Genomic DNA, 20,029 nt, shown 5'->3' on the forward strand with positions numbered 1-20,029 from the left:
GCGAGACGTCGCACGACCTGAGCAGCCACCCTAATGTCGCGGTACTGATATCGGACCCGCGATCATTATGAAACCAAAACAGGCTGAAACATAAACATCATTCGAAACGATCATTTTCGCACGGAGTGGAAAGTATCAAGAGTTGATCGCATTTGAAGCAACAACACAGCAGAAAAAAAAACACAAAGAAATCAATAAGAAAAGGCAGAACCTATTCATATCCGTCAAAGCAAGCCATCAAAAGCAGATCACCGGCCGCAAACTTGAGACACGGGTCTTTCAATAAAACTTCACAAAGTCACCCACATTCGCTCACCAAAAATACCATTATCATTGTCTATTCCTCGTCTGTAACCAAACTCCTGACGTCAGCACACACAGACTATGCCGAGAATATCTCTGGGCATTCCCATGATAGAATTTTTGAAAAGTATGTATATCTTGTTGAGGTTTGTCTTCTCCTCGGGTTGTCATACTAACTTGCGCAGATCGTATATACCTAGGTGCATATGACTATGCCCCAGAAGACACATCCGATTTGGTGTATTTCACTGTGGAAGATTCCTTGCCCTACAACGCGTTCCACTTAGATTTTGGCCCGTTACATATAGGAACTCTATACCGCTTCGCCGTAGTGCTTCATAATATCTTGAACGAGGTTGGAAACCTGGGAAAAGCCGTGGTCTTCTACAGCTCCACATCCCCAAAAGAGCGAGCAAACGCTGCTTGTCTACTTGCGTGCTACATGGTGCTTGTTCAATCATGGGCTCCTCATCAAGTCTTACAACCAATCTCACAAGTCGAGTTTCCCTTTGCGCCATTTAGAGACGCGGGTTATTCTTCCGCCGACTTTGAAATCACGATCCAGGACATAGTTTATGCTTTGTGGCGGGCGAAAGAACGCGGAATGATTGACTTGACCACGTTCAATTTGGAGGAATACGAACAATATGAGCGCGTGGACCAGGGGGATTTCAACAACATATCCAAAGACTTTATTGCATTTGCGTCCCCGCAGCAAAGTTCCAGAAGACCAGGCAGTTTAAATGAACCTTTCAAAAAAGTCTTGAACTATTTTATGAGCAATGATGTGCAGCTTGTTGTGCGTCTTAACTCGCACTTATACAATGCTGAGGAATTCACCAAAAGGAACATTCAGCACATCGACATGATTTTTGAAGATGGCACCTGTCCCACTTTAGAATATGTGCACAAGTTTATTGGTGCCGCGGAGTGTGTCATAAATAAAGGAGGCAAAATTGCCGTTCATTGCAAGGCTGGTTTAGGAAGAACAGGTTGCCTTATTGGGGCACACCTCATTTACACTCATGGTTTCACTGCGAGTGAATGTATCGCATATATGAGAATGATTCGTCCAGGAATGGTGGTTGGACCGCAGCAACATTGGTTGTATTTACACCAGAATGACTTTAGGGATTGGAGACATACGATGTGCCTTGACAACAGACCAGATCCATTTATTGGTGGCCTTTTCTCCATGGTGCCGTACGAAGATTTCAAAGCTAGGATGAAACAAGAAGCTAAGCAACGGCGACTTCGAGATCAACAAATGAACTCATCCTATGCGAGCAACTTTGATTCATCTTTCAACACTCCGACGAGAAGAAGAAAAATCAGCGGTGCCTTGGCCTCCAAAATACAGAGTGTGGTTCCGATAGAGTCTCCAGGTCAGCCGAGAAAATATAAGGAAGCAGACACCTCTATTGTCCACGATGTATTGAACAACTCAGATGATGATGGCGAGGCGATGCAAGGTGTTGAAAACACTTTTGATATGGTGGAAGAAGAGATCAATCCCGGCGATGCCCAAATCACCCATAGTTCGCCCAAACGAGACATAAACGACTGGAAGGTATTGAGGTCTCTCTCCACAAACAGCACGGGTCAACCCTTGTCAATGACCAAAACTACCACTACGACGACCACAAGAACAGTAAGCACAACCTTGAGCTCTTCGCCAACCACGCCCAAGATACCCAAGTCGCGGTCTGGTACGAAAGTCCTCCCGGGCATTCTTCCGGGCAAGAATGCTTCCAGAATCCACTCTGGTGGAATAAGAAAGGTGAGTGGTAAAAAGTTTTGAGACTGAACCATAGCACGCATCTCCGCGACCTATTTGTCATCATTTTATTTTCATTCCTTAATTGTATTACGTACATGATATATTTGGTACTACTGTACTCACACTGCTTCCTCTTCGTAGACAGGTTGCTCGATCATAAAGTCAGCATCGTCAGTAAACTTGAATCCTATTATATCATAATCGTTTAACACCGTCAGTTCGATTGCCAGATCATCTAAAATGGGGATCCACTCATTAGAATAGGGCGCGTCCTTCGTTCTTGGGTACGCTAGCTCAATGTCCTCCGGTGCAACTTGAACCTTGTCTTCCGTGTCGATCAGCTCAACGAGACGAAGTCCACCAGACGAATTTATTGCATGCACCAAAGAACTGATGAAGTGATCCACAGTTAGGTTTTTCTTCTGATTGAGAATGAGAGAAATGACATAGGTTGACCTTGCTCGCTTGAATTTAACGATTGTTATTTCCGCTTTAGGAGGCTTAAAGTTAGTTTGTGAAATACTGCGGATATTGAGACAGCTTTTTTGTCCTTTCTATCACATACCATGTTCCAAACTCGTTATTGATGTTGGCGCATTCGACTTTCTAGGGGCGCGGTGCGCCGACTTGAGCAGGCTAGATACTTAGTGCGAGCAAGAGTAGTGCGCCATGTTCGAGGTAGTCCCTAATTAATTGGTGCGCCATCAAAAAAAGCAGTTCATTCTAAAATTTATCTCTCAATGGCCGGGTAATACGTTGCATATTGTGCTATCAAAATTGATCGTTTGAAGGCGGAAGGGTGTCTTTTGGTACTACACTTAAGCGATGGCAGCCATGTAAGCGGCTCTTTTTGACATCCAGGTTCCCCACAAGATTGACGCTATTTTTTTTTTCTCTCAAAGAAATTCCGAATATCATCATGAGAAAGCTCTTGTGAGCTGAGTCACACAAAACTCAGTCCGGAAAATATTACGTCAAGGCACCATCTTTCAATTCGAATGACGTGTCGCGCAGCTCCATACCAACGGAATTTCGAATGATCATCAGCTATATAAACTATCACCAGAATATTGTATCAGAATATCATTTACAGGAAAGAGGGATAAAGCAAAAATGATTCAAGCCCTCAAATTTAAAAACACTAAAAGTACGAAAGAGGTAATTCCATCGCCGTTTTCCCATATACACCTGCTCTTTCAATGATATTCTCGCCTTGCTGGTGTGTGAGCGCGCAGTTATTCATAGCAGCTGTTCAGAATCTGCAGTCAGCAGCTACTCTAACTGGAAAACAAACCAATGTAGGTATGCGATGCTTTCCTACGGTCTCCACAGATCAGTCTTTTATCTCAAGAAGCATATCAATTATTGTTCCTAAAAAGTTCGGAACAACAATTTCGGAGAATGCTATCAAATTTTGCAAGCTTTGCGACGAACGAAGCCAGCCGGCGCAGTCCCCGTTCCGGATTTCCAAATTTCGTCGCGATATTATACTGCAAGTTCAGCTGCAGAATTCCGTTGAAAATTCCGTTGAAAATTCCGTTGCGATGCTCAATGACTTACCCCGGCAATAAATAGCTGCGATAGTCTCGTTAGGCGAGATCTGGGACATAAATCAAACATGATATTTTCAGGCTCTGAAGCTCTTCACGTGCTTCCTTCTGAAAGGGTTGCAATTCTGGTCAATGACTTAAAGGTTACTGTGGGTCCAAAAGATGCAGAGAGTGGCACGATCTCAATTCTCGACTCAATTTCCTTTGATCTACCACATAGCAACTTGATGGCAATAATGGGGGGCTCAGGCTCCGGGAAAACAACACTTCTCAATGTTTTGGCTCAGAGGACAAACGTAAATTCTGCATCGTTGAAATTTTCGGGCTCGGTGACATATTCGTTCCCGCAAACCCGTGAAAAAAACAGAATTTCCACTGCCTACATGGTCCAAGAGGACTTCTTCATGCCTGGGCTCACCCTTGGAGAGGTGTTGAAATATCAAGCAGAGCTAAGGCTTGGAAATGTTACAAAAGAAGCTAGGTCTGAGCTCATTGACACTTTGCTAGAACTCTTAGAACTAGACCGCAGACGAAATGAAATTGTGAAATCGTTTACGGGGCAGGTCAATCTTTCTGGTGGTGAGCAGAGAAGACTTTCACTAGCTATCCAGTTGTTGAGTCGACCACAAGTTCTCTTCTTAGATGAACCCACTACGGGTCTCGATACGTCCTCGGCATTGACCCTTGTATCTGTCTTGAAGAAACTAGCGTCTCCAGAGATTGGTATAACTATTATTCTCCTGATCCACCAGCCTCGTGCGGAAGTCATGTCGCTTTTTGACAAACTTTGTGTGTTGACTCGTGGGGGTAGGCTCGTATACTTCGGGTCCTTGGCAGCATCTACTGGTTTCTTTACGGGGTTGGAAAGCACAGGCATGATTCTGAAAGTTGATTCCGCTCGGGACTCGTTCAGTGTTTTCAATAAAATAATGGCCGTTCTGGTCAAAGATACTACTTCTATAGAGAAGGAAATTGAATCCTCTAGAATCACAGATGCGCTCGTGCAACATTGGAGAGCACAACATCCTTCCAACTGCATCTTGTCACCATCAGAGCAGAAACAAAGGTTTCATGAAAATCTTAAAGTGTTTAAGCCGGCTGAGCCCTTGCCATTATACAAAGAAATATCTGTTCTTGCGAGAAGATCCACTTTAATTTCAATCCGGGACAAAGTTTCTCTTCTCACTCTTCATGGGGGTGGCGCCATTTTGGCTGTTATTGTTGGCTGGTTATTTTTCAAGCCTGATCCAAATATTTCGGGTATTCGCTCAATAACCTCATCCCTCTACTCACTGTTGGAAGTAATTGGGATTTCTCCGTTGACCATGGAAGTGTCAAGACTCTGGGCTGCGGATGGGATTCAGTTTATCAAAGAGTACAAAGAACGGTGTGTTTCCATAAAAGGGTATGTTATTTCAAGAAGATTGAGCAAATTTTTTGTTGAAGATGTTCCCCTAGCTTTGATATTCTCGGTCATTACATACTTCATGTGGGGTCTCAGGCTTGGTGATACGTACAAAGATTCGGGGGATGGAAAGTATTTTGGAATCTATTTCACAATCATTCTTATCGTGGTTATTTGTGGAATGTCCTTGGGCTTGTTATGTTTCGCCCTAACGTCCTCTTTCTCATTGTGTCTCATGCTCGTTAATGTGGTTTATCAGCTACAAAACTCAGGTTGTGGATATTTTGTCAATGCGGCAACAATGCCTGTTTATGTTCGTTGGGTTAAGTATATTGCTTTCTTCTGGTACGCATTTGGGGGGCTCACCTCAAACCAGTACACTAATTGGGAGGGAAATTGTCCGTATACTTCTGGCAGCAGCGAGTGTGTGGAATACACTGGGGATTACCAGCTTGAAGTGCTCGGGTTCCCACAGAATTGGGCAGGTGCCGCCATTGGGTACTTGATAGCTTGGTTGTTTGGATTCAACATTTTGACAATGATTGCATTCTATTTCAAGAGCTATGATGTGGAGATTGCAAAGAAAAAGAAAAATCGTATTGGAGGTGAATCTGCTGAACCCCACTCCCTTGATCTGCTTTTGTCGGCATCTCTGTCAAACGAAAAAGATGCCGATATGCCTTCTGGACCTTCCATCCAAACAAAAAACATTACTTTGAGTGTGAAAGTAAAAAGTTCTCAAAAAATGTTAGCTGCCAAGACTCCCAGGGTGTTGCTTGACAACGTTACAGCAGACTTCAGATCTAATTCTGTTAATGTTATCATGGGTCCTTCAGGCGGTGGAAAAACGACGTTCTTAAACTTCATGGCCTCTCGACTTGGCAACTCATCATTTTCTAGCAGTGGTCAGATATTCTTGAATCATTGTCAAGAGGTGAAACCATCCATGTTATCAAAGTTATCAGCATACGTCACTCAGACAGATAATCTCTTGATTCCTCAACTTACAGTCAGAGAAACATTGTACTACCAAGCATGCTTGCGTTTGCCTGTCTCGTATCACAAGAACATTCCTATGTATCTCAATGAACTAATGAGACTGACAGGATTGGTTGATTGTGCAGATACACCTATTGGCTCTGAATCGACTAAAGGTATTTCTGGAGGAGAGAAAAGAAGAGTATCGATCGCTATTCAGCTCCTTGGTAAACCTCGAATTCTATTCTTGGATGAACCTACCTCAGGACTCGATTCAGCCACTTCTGCATCTATTTTGGTGCTTTTGAAGCAATTGGCACAATCCGGGACAACTATCATAACAACTCTACACCAGCCAAGTAAGGAAATGTTCTCGCAATTTGATACTTTAACGCTTCTTGCTCGTGGAGGGCACGTCGTTTACGATGGAACAACAAATAGTCTTCCCAGTTATTTGGCGTCAATTGGCCATCAATGTCCCCAACACAATAACATAGCCGACCACATTCTTGACTTGCTTTCATTGAAGTGGGGTGAGTCTGCTGATCAATTACAAGCTCGTGTTGAGTACTTAATTCAGCAATGGGATGATAAAGTTCTGCTTGATGAGGATCAAAAAATTGGTCTGGAGATAAATTTCAAAACTATCAAAAGGCCTGAAATACCTTGGTATGTTTTGTTCAAGGCTGTGGTAAGTAGACAATTTGTCGTCTCTTTCCGTGCCGTTGATATCTTGGTGGCTCGTCTTTGGACTGTGGTGGCATTGGCTTTGATCTACGCTGTGTTTTTCTCACCTCTCAGAAACACACAAGAAGGCATCAGTAACAGGCTTGGGTTAACGCAAAGTATTGCAAACTTATACTTCTGTGGTTTGGTAAACAACCTTTCCATCTACCCATCCCAGAGAGACTTGTTTCATCAGGAGTATAAAGATAATACCTATGGAGTGGCTATATTCCACAGTGCATACTTTTTGGTGGAGCTTCCTTTCGAGATAATTCCAAGTGCATTTTTCTCTGCGTTGGTTGTTTTTGTCATTGGTTTACCTAGGACACCAGAGATGTATTTCGCCATCTTTTTCTGCTCAGCATTATCGATTAATTGTGGTGAGGCCGCGGGTATCTTCTTCAACAGCATCTTCAATCACATGGGCTTGGTGACCAACCTTCTCACAAACATATTTGTTGTCGGTCTATTTATGGCGGGTACTATGTCTTTACAAATGCCGGAGTTTTTTAAAGCCTGGAACTACATAAATCCCGCTAAATATCTCGTGCAGATATGTACAAACTTGGGGTTCAAAGACCAGATCTTCGAATGCGCAGACCTAACCTGCTCTTTGAATTCTGGAGAGGCAGTTCTCGAGGAATACGGGCTCGAGGCTGATCTTCTGTCGCTGTTTGGGGCATTTGTTGCGTGCTTAGTGGTCTACAGAATTATATCTGTGTCAACAGCGTACTTCAGAGTTCGGTACTTCTGAAGTTTTTATATAGACACTACTTGCAAGTTATGAAACGGAAATATATCAGACTTCAATATTCAAATCCCATCGTGCTCTTACCATAAAAAGGACCCCTACATTTGATATCGAGTTTCTGCCTAATACGAAAATCGCATTGTGGGCCATGCATCCAAACTGCACGGTGAGAAGAGTGAGGTGATGCGCATGTCTTTTCTGACGATCATTGTCACAACTTTCACATTCATTTCTGCATCATCATGAGTATATGTGTTCCAGTCAATAATGGTCTGATACTACGATCTTTATTTCGTGACGTTATACGCGGCTTAAGGAAAATCAGCGATCAGGCACCCATACTCATAGCCAGAACAGACTACTCTACAGAGCTCAAAAACGAAATTGAAAAGGCATCCATCGACAAATTGCAGTATCGAGATTATTTACTCTCTGAAATCAGACATACTGCTCTACAAAAGTTTTCTGCTGAACCAAAAGACGTCAAGGATCATGTCTTTTACAGCCAGCTCTGGCAAGGTCACCACCTTGCAACGACATTGAGAGCAATTCAAAGCGATCCCAATAATGCAGCATTATGGGTAGACCTCATAGACATTGTTGTTACAGAAAGAACAGCACAGCTACGAAGGAGTAATTGGATTCTCGATTATAAATCACATAAAGAAGTGATCGACGAGCATCATTTGAAAGAAATGCACCCACTACAAGCGAAACGTGTCTTGTCCAAAAAGAAGAAGATGACTTCAATAATTAGTCCTAGTACTGATAAAGGTTATAAGTTACTTCTTAAAAATAGAGAGGATAATGCGGCATGGGTTGTGCGGAACTACTTGAAAAGGTTGCAGTTGCAGGGTAAAATACCAAATCCGTTCAAATTGCCTCATGTTTCTGACAGTATACGTCAGCAAGCACTCCAGCTTCCCAGAGTGTCTGATCTTATTCCAGGGTCAACAAAATCAGCTGTGTTGAAAGCAGCTTATGACATGGATCACATCAACACCATAATCAAACCTGAAATAGAGTACCTGTTGAACAAGAGACACTATCTTGAAAAGTACCAAAGAATTGTCAACAAAGATGGGCCAGTGAAAGTTAAAATAATAAGCACACTGGCGGGTATAATGCAAGCTCATTTCTTAAGGGCGCCAGTCAAGGACGAAAAGCGCATGAAGCAGCTAGCTATCGACGTGAAAAAACTGACTAGAGTCATACGCAAGCAGTTCATCTGGAAACTCGACTCTTCTCAAGCAGAGGGGATCTGTGAGCGAAAGTTTGGCGATGGATATGCTGTTAGAGGCTCAAAGGGGTTTTCCATTGATGAGATCATGTATCCCAAAAGGTATTATGAAGAGATTGTGCTGGAAGAAGCTGAGTGGGAATTCTTGATCAAAGTTGAAGAATTGAAGATGGTCTATGGATCAAGCGCACTTAACGATGCAAAGTTTTCCAACAAGTTGAGAGAAGTTCGTCAGCAAATAATCCAAGGTTGGCACGAGCCTTTGGACACGGCCTCTAGGGAAATCGACGATGAAGTCAAACTGTATTTTACCAAGTACAAGATCACTGAGAACAGTTCTATCTGGGAAAGGAGGGCTGCATTGCAAGCACGCATGAACCTTAATTTCGAGAAAACATCAAAAAAGCTCGGCAATTTGATTGGTCTTTTGGAAAGAGATAAAGTTTGTGCACATTCTGACTTATTTCACCGAAGCCATCATACCAGTTTCAACTATGGCGAGATTCCTGAGAAAGATAGAATTGGAACAGGAAAATCATTGGGTGATTACCTCAAAGAAGCAGGCCTTTCAGGTTACAAAATGGGCTATGAATTCAAAAAGCGACTCAATATAGCCTAAGTGTGCAGTGCGTCTATATCTGAAGTCTCTGCTCACTGCCAATGAAGAGTTATAGAATGCGGCTATCTACATATGTCAAAAATAGTGAAGAATCGTCAAAGTTGGGTTTTCCCTTCGTAAAAAATCATTATGTTCTATTGAAGAGGAGCACGTGGGGGATGCGTCTTCGTCTAGCGATATGCTCATACAACATAACCACCGTAGCATCGGTCATTGGTAATGTATCCCTCGACACCTTTTGCAGCAGACTCTGTTTCTTCATCTTCTAAACCAAAGCCTGGTGCAATGAACTCCGGGTTGTGATTCTCGATGATCTCGAAATCCTCGATGAGTTTGACTAACTCTGTAGTCTCGTTGTCGCCATCGGCAACAGATAAACCATTCATCATGGCGATGACATCACCCAAAGTTTTCCCTTGTTCTTTCAATTCTCTATGTTTGGCCAAAACTTCTTCCAAGCATGTAATATTGTTTTCGTACCATACGCCGGCTGTTTCTGCGAATGGGGGTACTTCCATTATGCCCTTCCGGGATATCAATGATTCCAGCGAGAGCTGATTGCGGTAGAAAAGCGAAGCCTGGTAGTGATCCTTGCAGCAATATTGGGAAGAGTATGTGTTAGGAAGAATTATGGATGGTTTTCTGTTGTAGATACGAAATTTCGTCGCCATCTCATGGGCCCCATCGACGCTTGAAGCCCTGCGGACCTGCCGTTTTGGTAGTTGGCCACAGACGAGGTACCCACATTGATGTTCTATATTTTTTTCCTCTACAAGCTCATCATAGAGCTGTGGAGTCAAAAACCTGCTCAAAAATTTAAGAAGTGACACGTCGACAGAGTAGTCCAAGAGGAGCTCTGCTATCTTAAGTTGTAGCAGCGACGCCTCGGCAGGCGAGAGCAAGTCATGGCTTGAAACAGCACCCAAATGTTTGATGAAGTCTTCGACGGTCAAGGTTTGCATTTTCTGGTAGCTGTGTATGAATAGTTGTAGATGCCATATATACTCAAGATTGTTCGGTGTGAAGTATACTGCCCAGTGATCCTTTTTTTATGGTGGGGCCAATTTATCGGGCCCAACTGATAATACTGTTCGCTTAACCCAGTACTGCACTTAGCATGAGTTGAGTAGAGCGAAACTGTGGGCCACCTTCTTCTGCACTGGCTCCATGTATTAGCTAAGTATTCTTATCCCTCTCAGCATTGCAGGAGTAAAAAAAATCATCCACGTATCTGCATTAGTGAAATTGACATAAAGCTTATATTTCTTGAAAGAAATAATCGCGGACTTGTGATATGGCCAAGATAAGGCGTCGCGAGAACCCTTCTGCTACGCTTGGCGCTCTACAACCCACCCCATCCACCAGTGTCTCATCCGCCGGTACTAACAGTGGTCGGCCTCGATCCTCAACAACAGCTTTACTTAATTATATTAATGACGTGCCAAAAGAGGAAGCACAAAGGAAGAAATCGAGGCAGAAACTCGTGTCCTTATACCGGCTTCTTGTGCTCGAGCTAAATTTACCTGGAAGCGTGTCTACGAAATCAAGCTCAGCCGAAAATAAAGGGGAGTCTAAGAATTCACAGGAACAATTGGCCAATATGGTAAAGGTACCTTTCTATTTGGAGAAGTTCATATGTTTCGGCCTTCTTGTGTGCTCGAACGCGTTCCTCACGTTGTTCACTCTAGTACCACTCAAAATAGCTATAGTCACTTTCACAGCCTTCAAAGAATTTCTATACTCACCACAGCGGGATATGACGATCTTAATAAGAAAACTACATTTTGTGAAACGTGATTTGATAACGTTGCTTCTTATCATCTCTTCAGTCGCACTTTTGTCAACCCGTTTGCTTGAAGTCTCTAGGCTATACCACGATATCCGAGGACAGGCGCACATAAAATTGTATGTGATGTTTGGAGTCTTGGAAGTCACCGATAAACTTTTGTCCAGTATTGCCCTGGAAATCTTTACTGTTCTTGTGGGGCTCCCTTTGACCAACATGACTCCAAATAGATTCGGCAAGCTTGTCTTTTTTTCAGTCATTGCTTTGGTCTTTTTTGCGTGTCACTCATATGTGCTAATATATCAGTCAGTTGCCCTTCATGTGGCTGCAAATTCCTACTCCAATGCTTTATTAGCTCTATTGCTTTCCAATCAATTCAGTGAACTCAAGGGCGCTGTCTTCAAAAAGTTTGAGCGTGAAGGATTATTCCAGATCACAATGTCTGATCTCACTGAGCGCTTTCAATTATCAATCATGCTTTTTGTCATTGCCTTGCGAAATTTGTCTCAGTTGAGCAGCACTCAGTTGAGTTTGGTTCCAGATAGTTGGAAGTCTTGGAACAAGTGGTTCGGAGCTATTTTTGGTCCTTCAGTGGTAGTCCTCGGTAGCGAGATACTCGTGGATTGGATCAAACATTGTTACATCAGCAAATTTAATCTCATCAGGCCCAGAACATATGAGAATTTTCTTTATGTTCTTAGCACAGATTTCAAAGAAGTTTTCACTTCTAACTCGAAGACTTGTACGCTGCATGAAGTGTCAGACTATATCATATTGACTCGAAGAATTGGTCTTCCAATTATACCTCTTACAATATGCTTCTTGAGAATGGCGCTTAAAGACTTGAGACAGTTTTTCTTGCCGTCCTGTCTGCAAATCCTGAGCATAGTTTCAAGTGTCGTTCTAATAGTGCTAGCCTTTGTTGTTTTGCTAGTCGCCAGACTTCTCTTGGGTCTATGGCTTTTAAAGTGGGCTCGTTTCATAAAACACAATCACGAAGCCTTCCAACAAAACTTACAACTCAAAGCTGATATTTCTTCATCATCACAATCTTCTGGCGATTCGAAGGAAGATAGAACACTTCGCCGACATCAGAATTCCGTTGAAACAGAATATGAGCAATCTCATCCCAGTGAAACTGAGGACGCTCCATGCCCACCTGTGTCACAATTATTGCTGAATTGTCCACCATTATTAAAGAACTCAAGCATTCATTTATCTCTTCAGGATACAGCAGGTGGGAACTACTGCGACGACAGTCAACTAACGTCTCCTTTGGAGCTGGAAATTGAGTATTCCTTTATTCCCGGAATTCCGAACACGGAATCTTCGTCCATTAATCCGACAATGAGATCTTCTTTGTATGACTTTGGAGAGAAAGTTCCTCCTACACTTGAGGAAAAAAGAAACAAGCAACTTTTGGAAAGGAACTTGAGATCGATGGGTGGGACAGAAGATATACGTCTTGACTCACTCCACAAAGTACACAGATACGAGATGTCTAGCAAAAAAATTTGGTAGATCTTTGATACCTGAGCAACTCGAAATTTTTATGTACACGGTATCAACTCCGAACCTATTTACAAGCGTGCCCTGCACCATTAGTGGTTCTTGAGTAGCTTCTGCTTCATAATCGAGCTGATGTAATTCACCGTCTGCGGTCTTGGTCTCTTGACATTTGCTGCAAAGGCCAAACAACCCGTGAGGAGAGCTAAAGCCCCAGCCTGATGTGCAGCGGCAAGGGGAATCGGAACCAAATAGATCAATGTGGATATTCCTAATGTGACCTGAAGCGTTACTAAACCCATTACGGCATGGAATGTACGTTTGGCACGGGCCGGTATAACAGCCTTATTCTTGTTCACGTACATGTGACCGGCAAAAATGGCGAAAAATGTGGAGGTGGCGAGAATCCTGTGAACCAATTGCACGGTAGTTGGGTTTTCGAAAAGATTTCTCCACCACAAATCTGAGTGATCATCGTTTCTGGAAAACACGGGAGACATAAGTTCTCCATGAGATGGAAGCCATTCATCTCCCATGTGGGGGAAGGTGTTGTAAATCAAACCTGCGTCAAGGCCTGCGACCATTCCACCGCTCATAGCTGTTAAGTAAGTCAAAACAATAAGACCCAAGCCCATACTTCTTGTTTTATTAAGAGCATTACTGTTCAACATTGCAAGTGCATCGGTAACTTTTTTAGGGTCGGCTTTCATGCCCTTCACCCAGCGGTTTTCATTGAGAATCTCAAAGGCAGTCCACAACACACCCAAGTACATAAGGAAAGCAGCACCTAAGTGGGTTGTAAGTCTGTACTGCGAGACAGTTGGCTTGGATTTTCTTTCGCTGAGCTGTTCCTCGTCCAAACCTGACTTCACCATCCACCAACCAATGGCACCTTGCAATCCTAACAACCCGGTCAACCCCACTACCCTCTTTGACACGAGGGCACTAAACCTACCAGTTTTCCAAAAGTATACTGCGGGCACGATAAAAAACATACCTATGCACCTTCCTAAGAATCTATGGCCCCACTCCATGCTGAAAATGAACTTAAACTCATCCAAAGTAATGTGAGAGTTGAGTTGCTTAAACTCGGGGGATTCCTGGTATTTTTGAAATTCTTCTTGCCATTCAACTTCGTTGAGTGGGGGGATTGTACCTGTTACAGGCTTCCATTCGGTTATGGATAGGCCCGACTCAGTCAATCTAGTCAACCCACCAACAACGACAATACCAAATATCAATCCAGAGGTACACACTAACCAGTAGCCAGCAGCTTTGCTAGAGATCACAGGGTATCCATTTTTTACTAGCTTGCTCGCGGACTCCTTGACACCAATTTTCGTGGAGATAGGGTTGGTATGCAAGTAAGAAGAGTAGGGCCTAGAGACGCGGAGACTCAGGACTATTCTCGTCAAGGGTGTTGTTTTCTCTCTGACAATATTGAGCCGTGAGCCTGAAGCCTTTGTCATAATTTTAAGAACACTCATGTTCCTGGTGAAATAAAAGCCGGACCGGCAAAACATGGCTGCTCACTTAGTGGTCTGTCAAAATCGGAATGCGTTCATCTAATCTCAGCTGATGGGGTGGTGGCGGCTCGGTCACGTGCCTCTCGAGACGGTCGCGCTGCAAATCATATGGCTTGGTATTGTCAGTCACATGATGCGCTATGGAATAAATTTCGCATTCATTCAGCTGCTGGCACATACATTTTTTGGGTGCAAATAAAAAAGATTCTGGAAGGCAGCGCGGTGAAATGTGCTGTTTTCCAAAAGCAAACATTTCTCCTGATTTAGTACAAAAGATCTCGTATTCCGAAACTGCCGAGAATGCTACTAGATGGCACTGCCTTGATAGCAAACGCTATCTACATTTATTTGATAGCGGTATTCAGTTCGGTGGTTCTAGCGGTCACCGCTTTAATTATACGTGGGTTTGTGAGAAGAGGAAGGGGACATGGAGATATTTCCGGGAAAAAGCTTGAGCTTGCTGTAGCTTCGAAACTGAAATTTCGAGCAAATGCGGAGTTTCCTTGTGCTAATAGCACCCTAAAAGAGTCGAAAAACTTGTTGAGACGCTGGAAAAGTCGCAATGGACATACTACCATAGCCCAAGTGAAGCCACAATCTATCGAGATTAATGAAGTGGAGTCATCGGCAACAGCAAATGATTGTGCACCAATTTCAAATGACCAGAGTCTGGAAGCTTCGATGCCGGTACGGCCTCGCATCATATATCCGTTGGAAGACTTGAAAAGCATGAACGTGAATATCGCACAGTTGACTTTCGAGCCCAACAAGATAAGACTCTCCAATTTGTTGATCCCCAATATTACATTGCCTCGCTCGCGTATAATAGACAAATACGCAATGGACCAAGAATTGAAGTTAGTTCAGATCCTTTTGAATGACCCGCTTTTATCCAATAGATGCATGGGCCTTTTTAGGGTAGTCAGCGCAACCTCTTTCAGCGAACCTTACACAAATGCTCAACATTTCCATGGAGGGCTTTGCGACCTATTGGAAACAATCATAGATACTTTGGTCATCTACAGCACATCGGATACTATTCCATCTCTTCAGCTTGCCCTTCTTGATTTGGCTTTCGTATTTCTCTGGGAACATTGGAATTGGGATCAAGGCTTCCGATTAGCAGTTGCTGCGAAATTGGCTCAAGAAACTATCGTGTCGGCTGGGGCAACAGCGGGGACCGTCACAATCCAAGAAGTTGTACCAAATGACAGTATGCATTTCAAGACAGAGAAGATGTCCCAATACGCTGAATATGAGTTTGCAAAGCACGTTGAGCCTGTTGTTTTACTGGAGTTTAGTCTTTTCAGGCTTTTCTGTAATCTATATTTGGGAACTCCTGTGATGGCCAAACCCATAAGAAACCGTTGCATGTTCAAGCTAAGCGGCATTTTTTACTGTTGCGCCAGTCAGACAAAATGCCATCTGCATGTTGAGTTAGCAAAGTTACTTGGGCAAGCATTACATTCTACTGAGCGAGACAGTATCAAAGCATTTTTTTACGAGGTCTTATTGAAGGTCTTGCAGCCGCATGTGTATTGTTGCATTCACCCAGACGACATATTTTCCAACGGCTCTATAATCCAAAAGCTCATCTTCCAGGGTCTTTGGACTGATCAGCCGCCTTCTGTGAGAGATAAAGCAGCTGATGTTGTGGAAATGTTGAGTGAACGATTCCATGAGATCGTTTCCTGGAACAAATCAATGAAATTTACCCATTTAAATGATGAACATGGAGCAAGACAACATGGAGGGGCGCCAGGATCATGGCTGACTTTTGATTAAAACACCCTGGTATTTCATGGAGACTAAGGTGCTTAGTTCGAATATCGGTATACCAATCGTAGTGTGACCTGAGCAAGAGCATGCTATTTCATATTAATTTCTCGAGCTTTGCGCAACGTACTGTAGGAAGCGTCTGTCACCGATCTACGATAGCAACGAGAGAGAGACCAAATACCAAAGCACGGCTATTGCGTTTGATTGAGCTTTAAAGTTTGTATTTTTCTATTTAAATTCACTGCTTCATTAATAATGAGATGGCACTGTCTCTCTTTATAGATTGTTTTCCACCATGTGCTCTTGAATAGCGAGCTCATACATTCTGTGTTGACACACAGGAATTTCAGTGCGTTGGAACCTGATAATATTCAACCTCGCGAAAAGAAATTCCGCAATTCCCGTATCTACCTTTGAATTATACCTTCCTCTTCTGCCAATCTCCTAACTAAACTTCTCTAAGGCACATTCACATTTCTCCACGTTTTCAGAGTATCATGTCTGCTCTTGAAATTGCTGCGGCAACGACGCTTGGCTTACAATTGCTCGATGCAAAGTATCATGTTTCGGATGATCTACTTTTCATTCAAAAGATCGCCAGAGTGATTATTCCATACTCCTACAACGTTTACAAAAAAAGGGCCAGTTTTTGGTATGCTTTCGAGAAATCTGCTAACAAATACCCAAGCAAGGAAGCTGTTTCGTTCCCTCGTCCAAAACGTTCTGTACCATTGAAAAAGGATTCCAGCGGGTTTCCGATATACGACGAACAGTTTTCAATCGAGTCTTACACTTATAAGGAATTGTATGATATGGTTTTGAGGCTCAGTCACATCTTGAGGAACGACTATGGTGTCACATCAGAACACACGATCGGTATCGACTGTATGAACAAGCCTTTGTTCATAGTCATGTGGATGGCATTGTGGAATATTGGGGCTCTTCCCGCGTTCTTGAACTACAATATCAAAGGTAAGCCATTGATTCATTGCATAAAAACTGCCGGTATAAGCCAGGTATTTGTTGATCCAGATTGTGCAGATGCTATCAAAGAATCAGAACATAGTCTTCATGAGCAACTTCCAGAAGTGAAAGTTAATTATATGAACGAGACCCAATTATTCACTGTGATAAGCACTCATTCAAGCCCTAGATATAGGGCCCCTAATGTTACTAGAAGACCAAATGATACAGACTCTTCCTGCTGTGCTCTCATTTATACTTCAGGCACCACAGGCTTACCAAAGCCAGCTATTTTATCTTGGAAAAAGGCTTTCATGGCAGGCGCATTTTTTGGTACTGTGATGAAGATTGATAAGAACTCCGTTGTCATGACTGCAATGCCTTTGTATCACTCGACCGCAGCAATGTTAGGCGTTTGCCCGGCACTTGCGTCTGGTGCATGTGTCAGTGTATGTCAAAAGTTTTCAGCTTCCACGTTCTGGACACAGGCCAAATTAGTGAAAGCCACGCACGTACAATATGTGGGCGAAGTGTGTCGATACTTGTTGAATGCAAATGATCATCCTGACCAAAGAAATCACAATGTAAAGATTGCTTATGGAAATGGTTTGCGTCGTGATATCTGGAAAGATTTCAAATCGCGCTTCAACATCGAGGGAGTTGGAGAATTCTATGCCTCTACTGAATCTCCTATCGCCACAACCAGTCTTCAGTTTGGAGATTATGGTGTAGGTGCTTGCAGAAAATACGGTTCTTTGATTAATACAATTTTGAGCTTTGCTCAAGCAATTGTCAAAATGAACCCAGACGATGAAAGCGAAATATGGAGAGATCCATCAACTGGGTTTTGTGTGCGAGCAAACACAAACGATTCCGGTGAACTTTTGATGAAGATTGTCAATCCAAATAATATAGAAGGGACGTTTCAGGGATACTATGGAAACCTGAAAGCCACGAGTTCAAAAATCATTCGAAATGTTTTTAAAAAAGGTGATGCATGGTTTAGGTCTGGAGACTTATTGAGAATGGATGAAGACGGCTTGATGTACTTCGTGGACAGATTAGGCGATACTTTCCGCTGGAAGTCGGAAAATGTATCGGCTACAGAAGTCGAGAATGAGCTTATGGGCTCAGGTGCCATCAAGCAATCTGTCGTTGTTGGTGTCCAAGTGCCTAAGCATGAGGGAAGAGCTGGATTTGCGGTTGTCGACCCGAAAGATGGTCTAAGTGATCAGGAGGTACTTGATAAAATTTACCAACACGTAAGCCGAAACTTGCCAAAGTACGCAATTCCGCAATTCGTCAAAGTTGGGTCGCAATATATTCAAGCATCTCACAACCACAAAGTGCCGAAAAATCAGTTCAAAAGCCAGAAGCTACCCAACGGAGAGAACGGAAATGAGTTGATTTACTGGTTGAACAAAACTAGATATGAAGAGTTGACAGAGAGTTCTTGGACTCGGATCATGAGCGGTGCGTCCAAGTTGTAAGCGCGCTTTTGATCGATTTATCTTAATAGATCATGATTGGCTTTGTGAACCACAATACCTTTAATAATACAAAAGTCATGATTTTTCGCGGAAACATGTTCGCCTGTTATCTTATGGACAAATATCAAATCTGTCTATGTATCTAGTTTTTGTCGGAGATGGCAACAACACCTGGCAATTCCTTACCCTCCAACAATTCCAAAGAGGCACCACCACCGGTCGAGACGTGAGACAACTTCTCAACAACGCCGAACTTCTTAGCAACAGTGGCAGTGTCACCACCACCAATGATGACAGTGTTGCCAGCCTCAGCAGACTTGACGGCAGCGTCCAACAAGGACTTGGTACCTTGAGAGAACTTCTCGAACTCAAAGACACCTGGGGGACCGTTCCAAACAATAGTCTTAGCTTTGGCAACAGCTTCGTCGAAAAGCTTTCTGGACTTTGGACCAGCGTCGAGACCCATCCAGCCATCAGGGATACCCTCCTCTTGGGTAGCAACACCGGTGTTGGCGTCCTTGTTGAAGTCGTCGGCAGTGACAAAGTCAACAGGCAAGACGATCTCCACGTTGTTCTTTTTGGCCTTAGCAACCAAGTGTTCAACATTCTTGGCACCAGCCTCGTCGAAGAGGGAAGTGCCAATTGGCATGTTCTCCAAGACCTTCTTGAAAGTGAAAGACATACCACCACCGACAATCAAGATGTCGACCTTGTCCAACAAATTGTCGATCAATTGAATCTTGTCAGACACCTTGGCGCCACCCAAGATGGCCAAGAAAGGTCTGATTGGGTTCTCCAAAGCCTTGGCGAAGTACTCCAATTCCTTAGCCATCAAAAACCCGGCAGCCTTTTGAGGCAAGTCGAGACCAACCATAGAAGAGTGGGCTCTGTGGGCGGTTCCGAAAGCATCGTTGACGTACACGTCGGCCAATGCAGTCAAGCCCTGTCTGAACTTCTGGACGTCCTCGGCAGAGGCCTTCTCCTTGTTTCCATCAACCTTTCTTGAGCCCTCCTCTTCAATGTGGTAGCGCAAATTCTCCAACAAAAACACCTCGCCGGCGGAAGCACCATTGACGGCGTTCTCGACATCAGTGCCGACACAGTCGTTCAAGAAAGTGACCTTTTGGTCAGACAACAACGACTGCAACTCCTTGGCGACTGGGGCCAAAGAGTATTTCTCGACTCTCTCACCATTAGGTCTGCCTAAGTGAGAAGCCAAAACGACGGCCTTTGGCTTTTGCTCCAAAACGTACTTGATGGTAGGCAAAGCAGCAACGATTCTTTGGTTGTTGGTGATGGTGGTGCCGTCAAGAGGGACGTTGAAGTCGACTCTGATGAAGACTCTCTTGTTGGCGAGCTCCAAATCCTTAACAGACAATTTGTTAGACAAAGACATTGTGTATTCAAGTAGGCGTATCAATTGTTTACCTGGTTGTGAAAATAGATAAAAACGAATTCTGCTTTTTGAAACGCAGGCGGGGTGCGCACGTTGCGGGTTTATATATGTCTGACAGGCTCTCGCTCGCTCGGAGTTCTGACTCGGCGGATTACCATCCTCCGTCGCACCATTAGAAACCACACCATTTTGCCAACAATTAGCAATTCGATTGCTGGGGCTAAAATAGAG

General features: G+C 43.5%; 10 protein-coding genes across 10 annotated transcripts; 6 read left to right on the forward strand and 4 right to left on the reverse strand.

The window, feature by feature from the left end:
• Positions 1-140: 140 nt before the first annotated feature.
• Positions 141-2,104, forward strand: CDC14 (phosphoprotein phosphatase; the record flags this gene model as incomplete). Its single annotated transcript, XM_018858391.1, has 2 exons — positions 141-430; positions 489-2,104. Exons 1-2 carry the CDS (start codon positions 385-387, stop codon positions 2,102-2,104), a joined length of 1,662 nt encoding a protein of 553 aa, XP_018712259.1. The 5' UTR covers positions 141-384.
• A 98-nt stretch (positions 2,105-2,202) lies between these two features.
• METBIDRAFT_12224 (uncharacterized protein) lies at positions 2,203-2,651 on the reverse strand (the record flags this gene model as incomplete). The annotated part of the gene is made up of 2 exons (XM_018854193.1): positions 2,203-2,583; positions 2,649-2,651. 2 exons carry the CDS (start codon positions 2,649-2,651, stop codon positions 2,203-2,205), a joined length of 384 nt encoding a protein of 127 aa, XP_018712260.1.
• Positions 2,652-3,701: 1,050 nt separating this feature from the next.
• On the forward strand, positions 3,702-7,496 carry ROA1 (Roa1p; the record flags this gene model as incomplete). The annotated part of the gene is made up of 1 exon (XM_018857464.1): positions 3,702-7,496. The coding sequence occupies one exon, from the start codon at positions 3,702-3,704 to the stop codon at positions 7,494-7,496; it is 3,795 nt and encodes a 1,264-aa protein (XP_018712261.1).
• Positions 7,497-7,695: 199 nt separating this feature from the next.
• On the forward strand, positions 7,696-9,461 carry METBIDRAFT_32213 (uncharacterized protein). The gene has a single exon (XM_018856010.1). It carries the CDS (start codon positions 7,736-7,738, stop codon positions 9,350-9,352), a length of 1,617 nt encoding a protein of 538 aa, XP_018712262.1. The 5' UTR covers positions 7,696-7,735; the 3' UTR covers positions 9,353-9,461.
• Positions 9,152-10,421, reverse strand: METBIDRAFT_32214 (RNA polymerase II subunit B1 CTD phosphatase). Its single transcript, XM_018856011.1, has one exon. The coding sequence runs from the start codon at positions 10,312-10,314 to the stop codon at positions 9,535-9,537; it is 780 nt and encodes a 259-aa protein (XP_018712263.1). The 5' UTR covers positions 10,315-10,421; the 3' UTR covers positions 9,152-9,534.
• A 225-nt stretch (positions 10,422-10,646) lies between these two features.
• Positions 10,647-12,659, forward strand: METBIDRAFT_42826 (uncharacterized protein; the record flags this gene model as incomplete). Its single annotated transcript, XM_018857591.1, has 1 exon — positions 10,647-12,659. One exon carries the CDS (start codon positions 10,647-10,649, stop codon positions 12,657-12,659), a length of 2,013 nt encoding a protein of 670 aa, XP_018712264.1.
• An 80-nt stretch (positions 12,660-12,739) lies between these two features.
• COX15 (Cox15p) lies at positions 12,740-14,167 on the reverse strand (the record flags this gene model as incomplete). Its single annotated transcript, XM_018857417.1, has 1 exon — positions 12,740-14,167. The coding sequence occupies one exon, from the start codon at positions 14,165-14,167 to the stop codon at positions 12,740-12,742; it is 1,428 nt and encodes a 475-aa protein (XP_018712265.1).
• A 151-nt stretch (positions 14,168-14,318) lies between these two features.
• Positions 14,319-16,325, forward strand: METBIDRAFT_192260 (uncharacterized protein). Its single transcript, XM_018854848.1, has one exon. It carries the CDS (start codon positions 14,471-14,473, stop codon positions 15,953-15,955), a length of 1,485 nt encoding a protein of 494 aa, XP_018712266.1. The 5' UTR covers positions 14,319-14,470; the 3' UTR covers positions 15,956-16,325.
• Positions 16,326-16,446: 121 nt separating this feature from the next.
• On the forward strand, positions 16,447-18,402 carry FAT1 (long-chain fatty acid transporter; the record flags this gene model as incomplete). Its single annotated transcript, XM_018854194.1, has 1 exon — positions 16,447-18,402. One exon carries the CDS (start codon positions 16,447-16,449, stop codon positions 18,400-18,402), a length of 1,956 nt encoding a protein of 651 aa, XP_018712267.1.
• A 142-nt stretch (positions 18,403-18,544) lies between these two features.
• On the reverse strand, positions 18,545-19,798 carry PGK1 (phosphoglycerate kinase; the record flags this gene model as incomplete). Its single annotated transcript, XM_018854195.1, has 1 exon — positions 18,545-19,798. One exon carries the CDS (start codon positions 19,796-19,798, stop codon positions 18,545-18,547), a length of 1,254 nt encoding a protein of 417 aa, XP_018712268.1.
• Between the last annotated feature and the right edge of the window lie 231 nt (positions 19,799-20,029).

The sequence above is a fragment of the Metschnikowia bicuspidata genome (assembly GCF_001664035.1).
Source record: "Metschnikowia bicuspidata var. bicuspidata NRRL YB-4993 chromosome Unknown METBIscaffold_3, whole genome shotgun sequence".
NCBI lineage: Eukaryota > Fungi > Ascomycota > Pichiomycetes > Serinales > Metschnikowiaceae > Metschnikowia > Metschnikowia bicuspidata.

Bases quoted from the DNA above. Each gene is read 5' to 3' on its own strand.
- METBIDRAFT_32214 (XM_018856011.1), bottom strand. From the start codon at position 10,314: ATGCAAACCTTGACCGTCGAAGACTTCATCAAACATTTGGGTGCTGTT.
- METBIDRAFT_192260 (XM_018854848.1), top strand. From the start codon at position 14,471: ATGCTACTAGATGGCACTGCCTTGATAGCAAACGCTATCTACATTTAT.
- METBIDRAFT_32213 (XM_018856010.1), top strand. From the start codon at position 7,736: ATGAGTATATGTGTTCCAGTCAATAATGGTCTGATACTACGATCTTTA.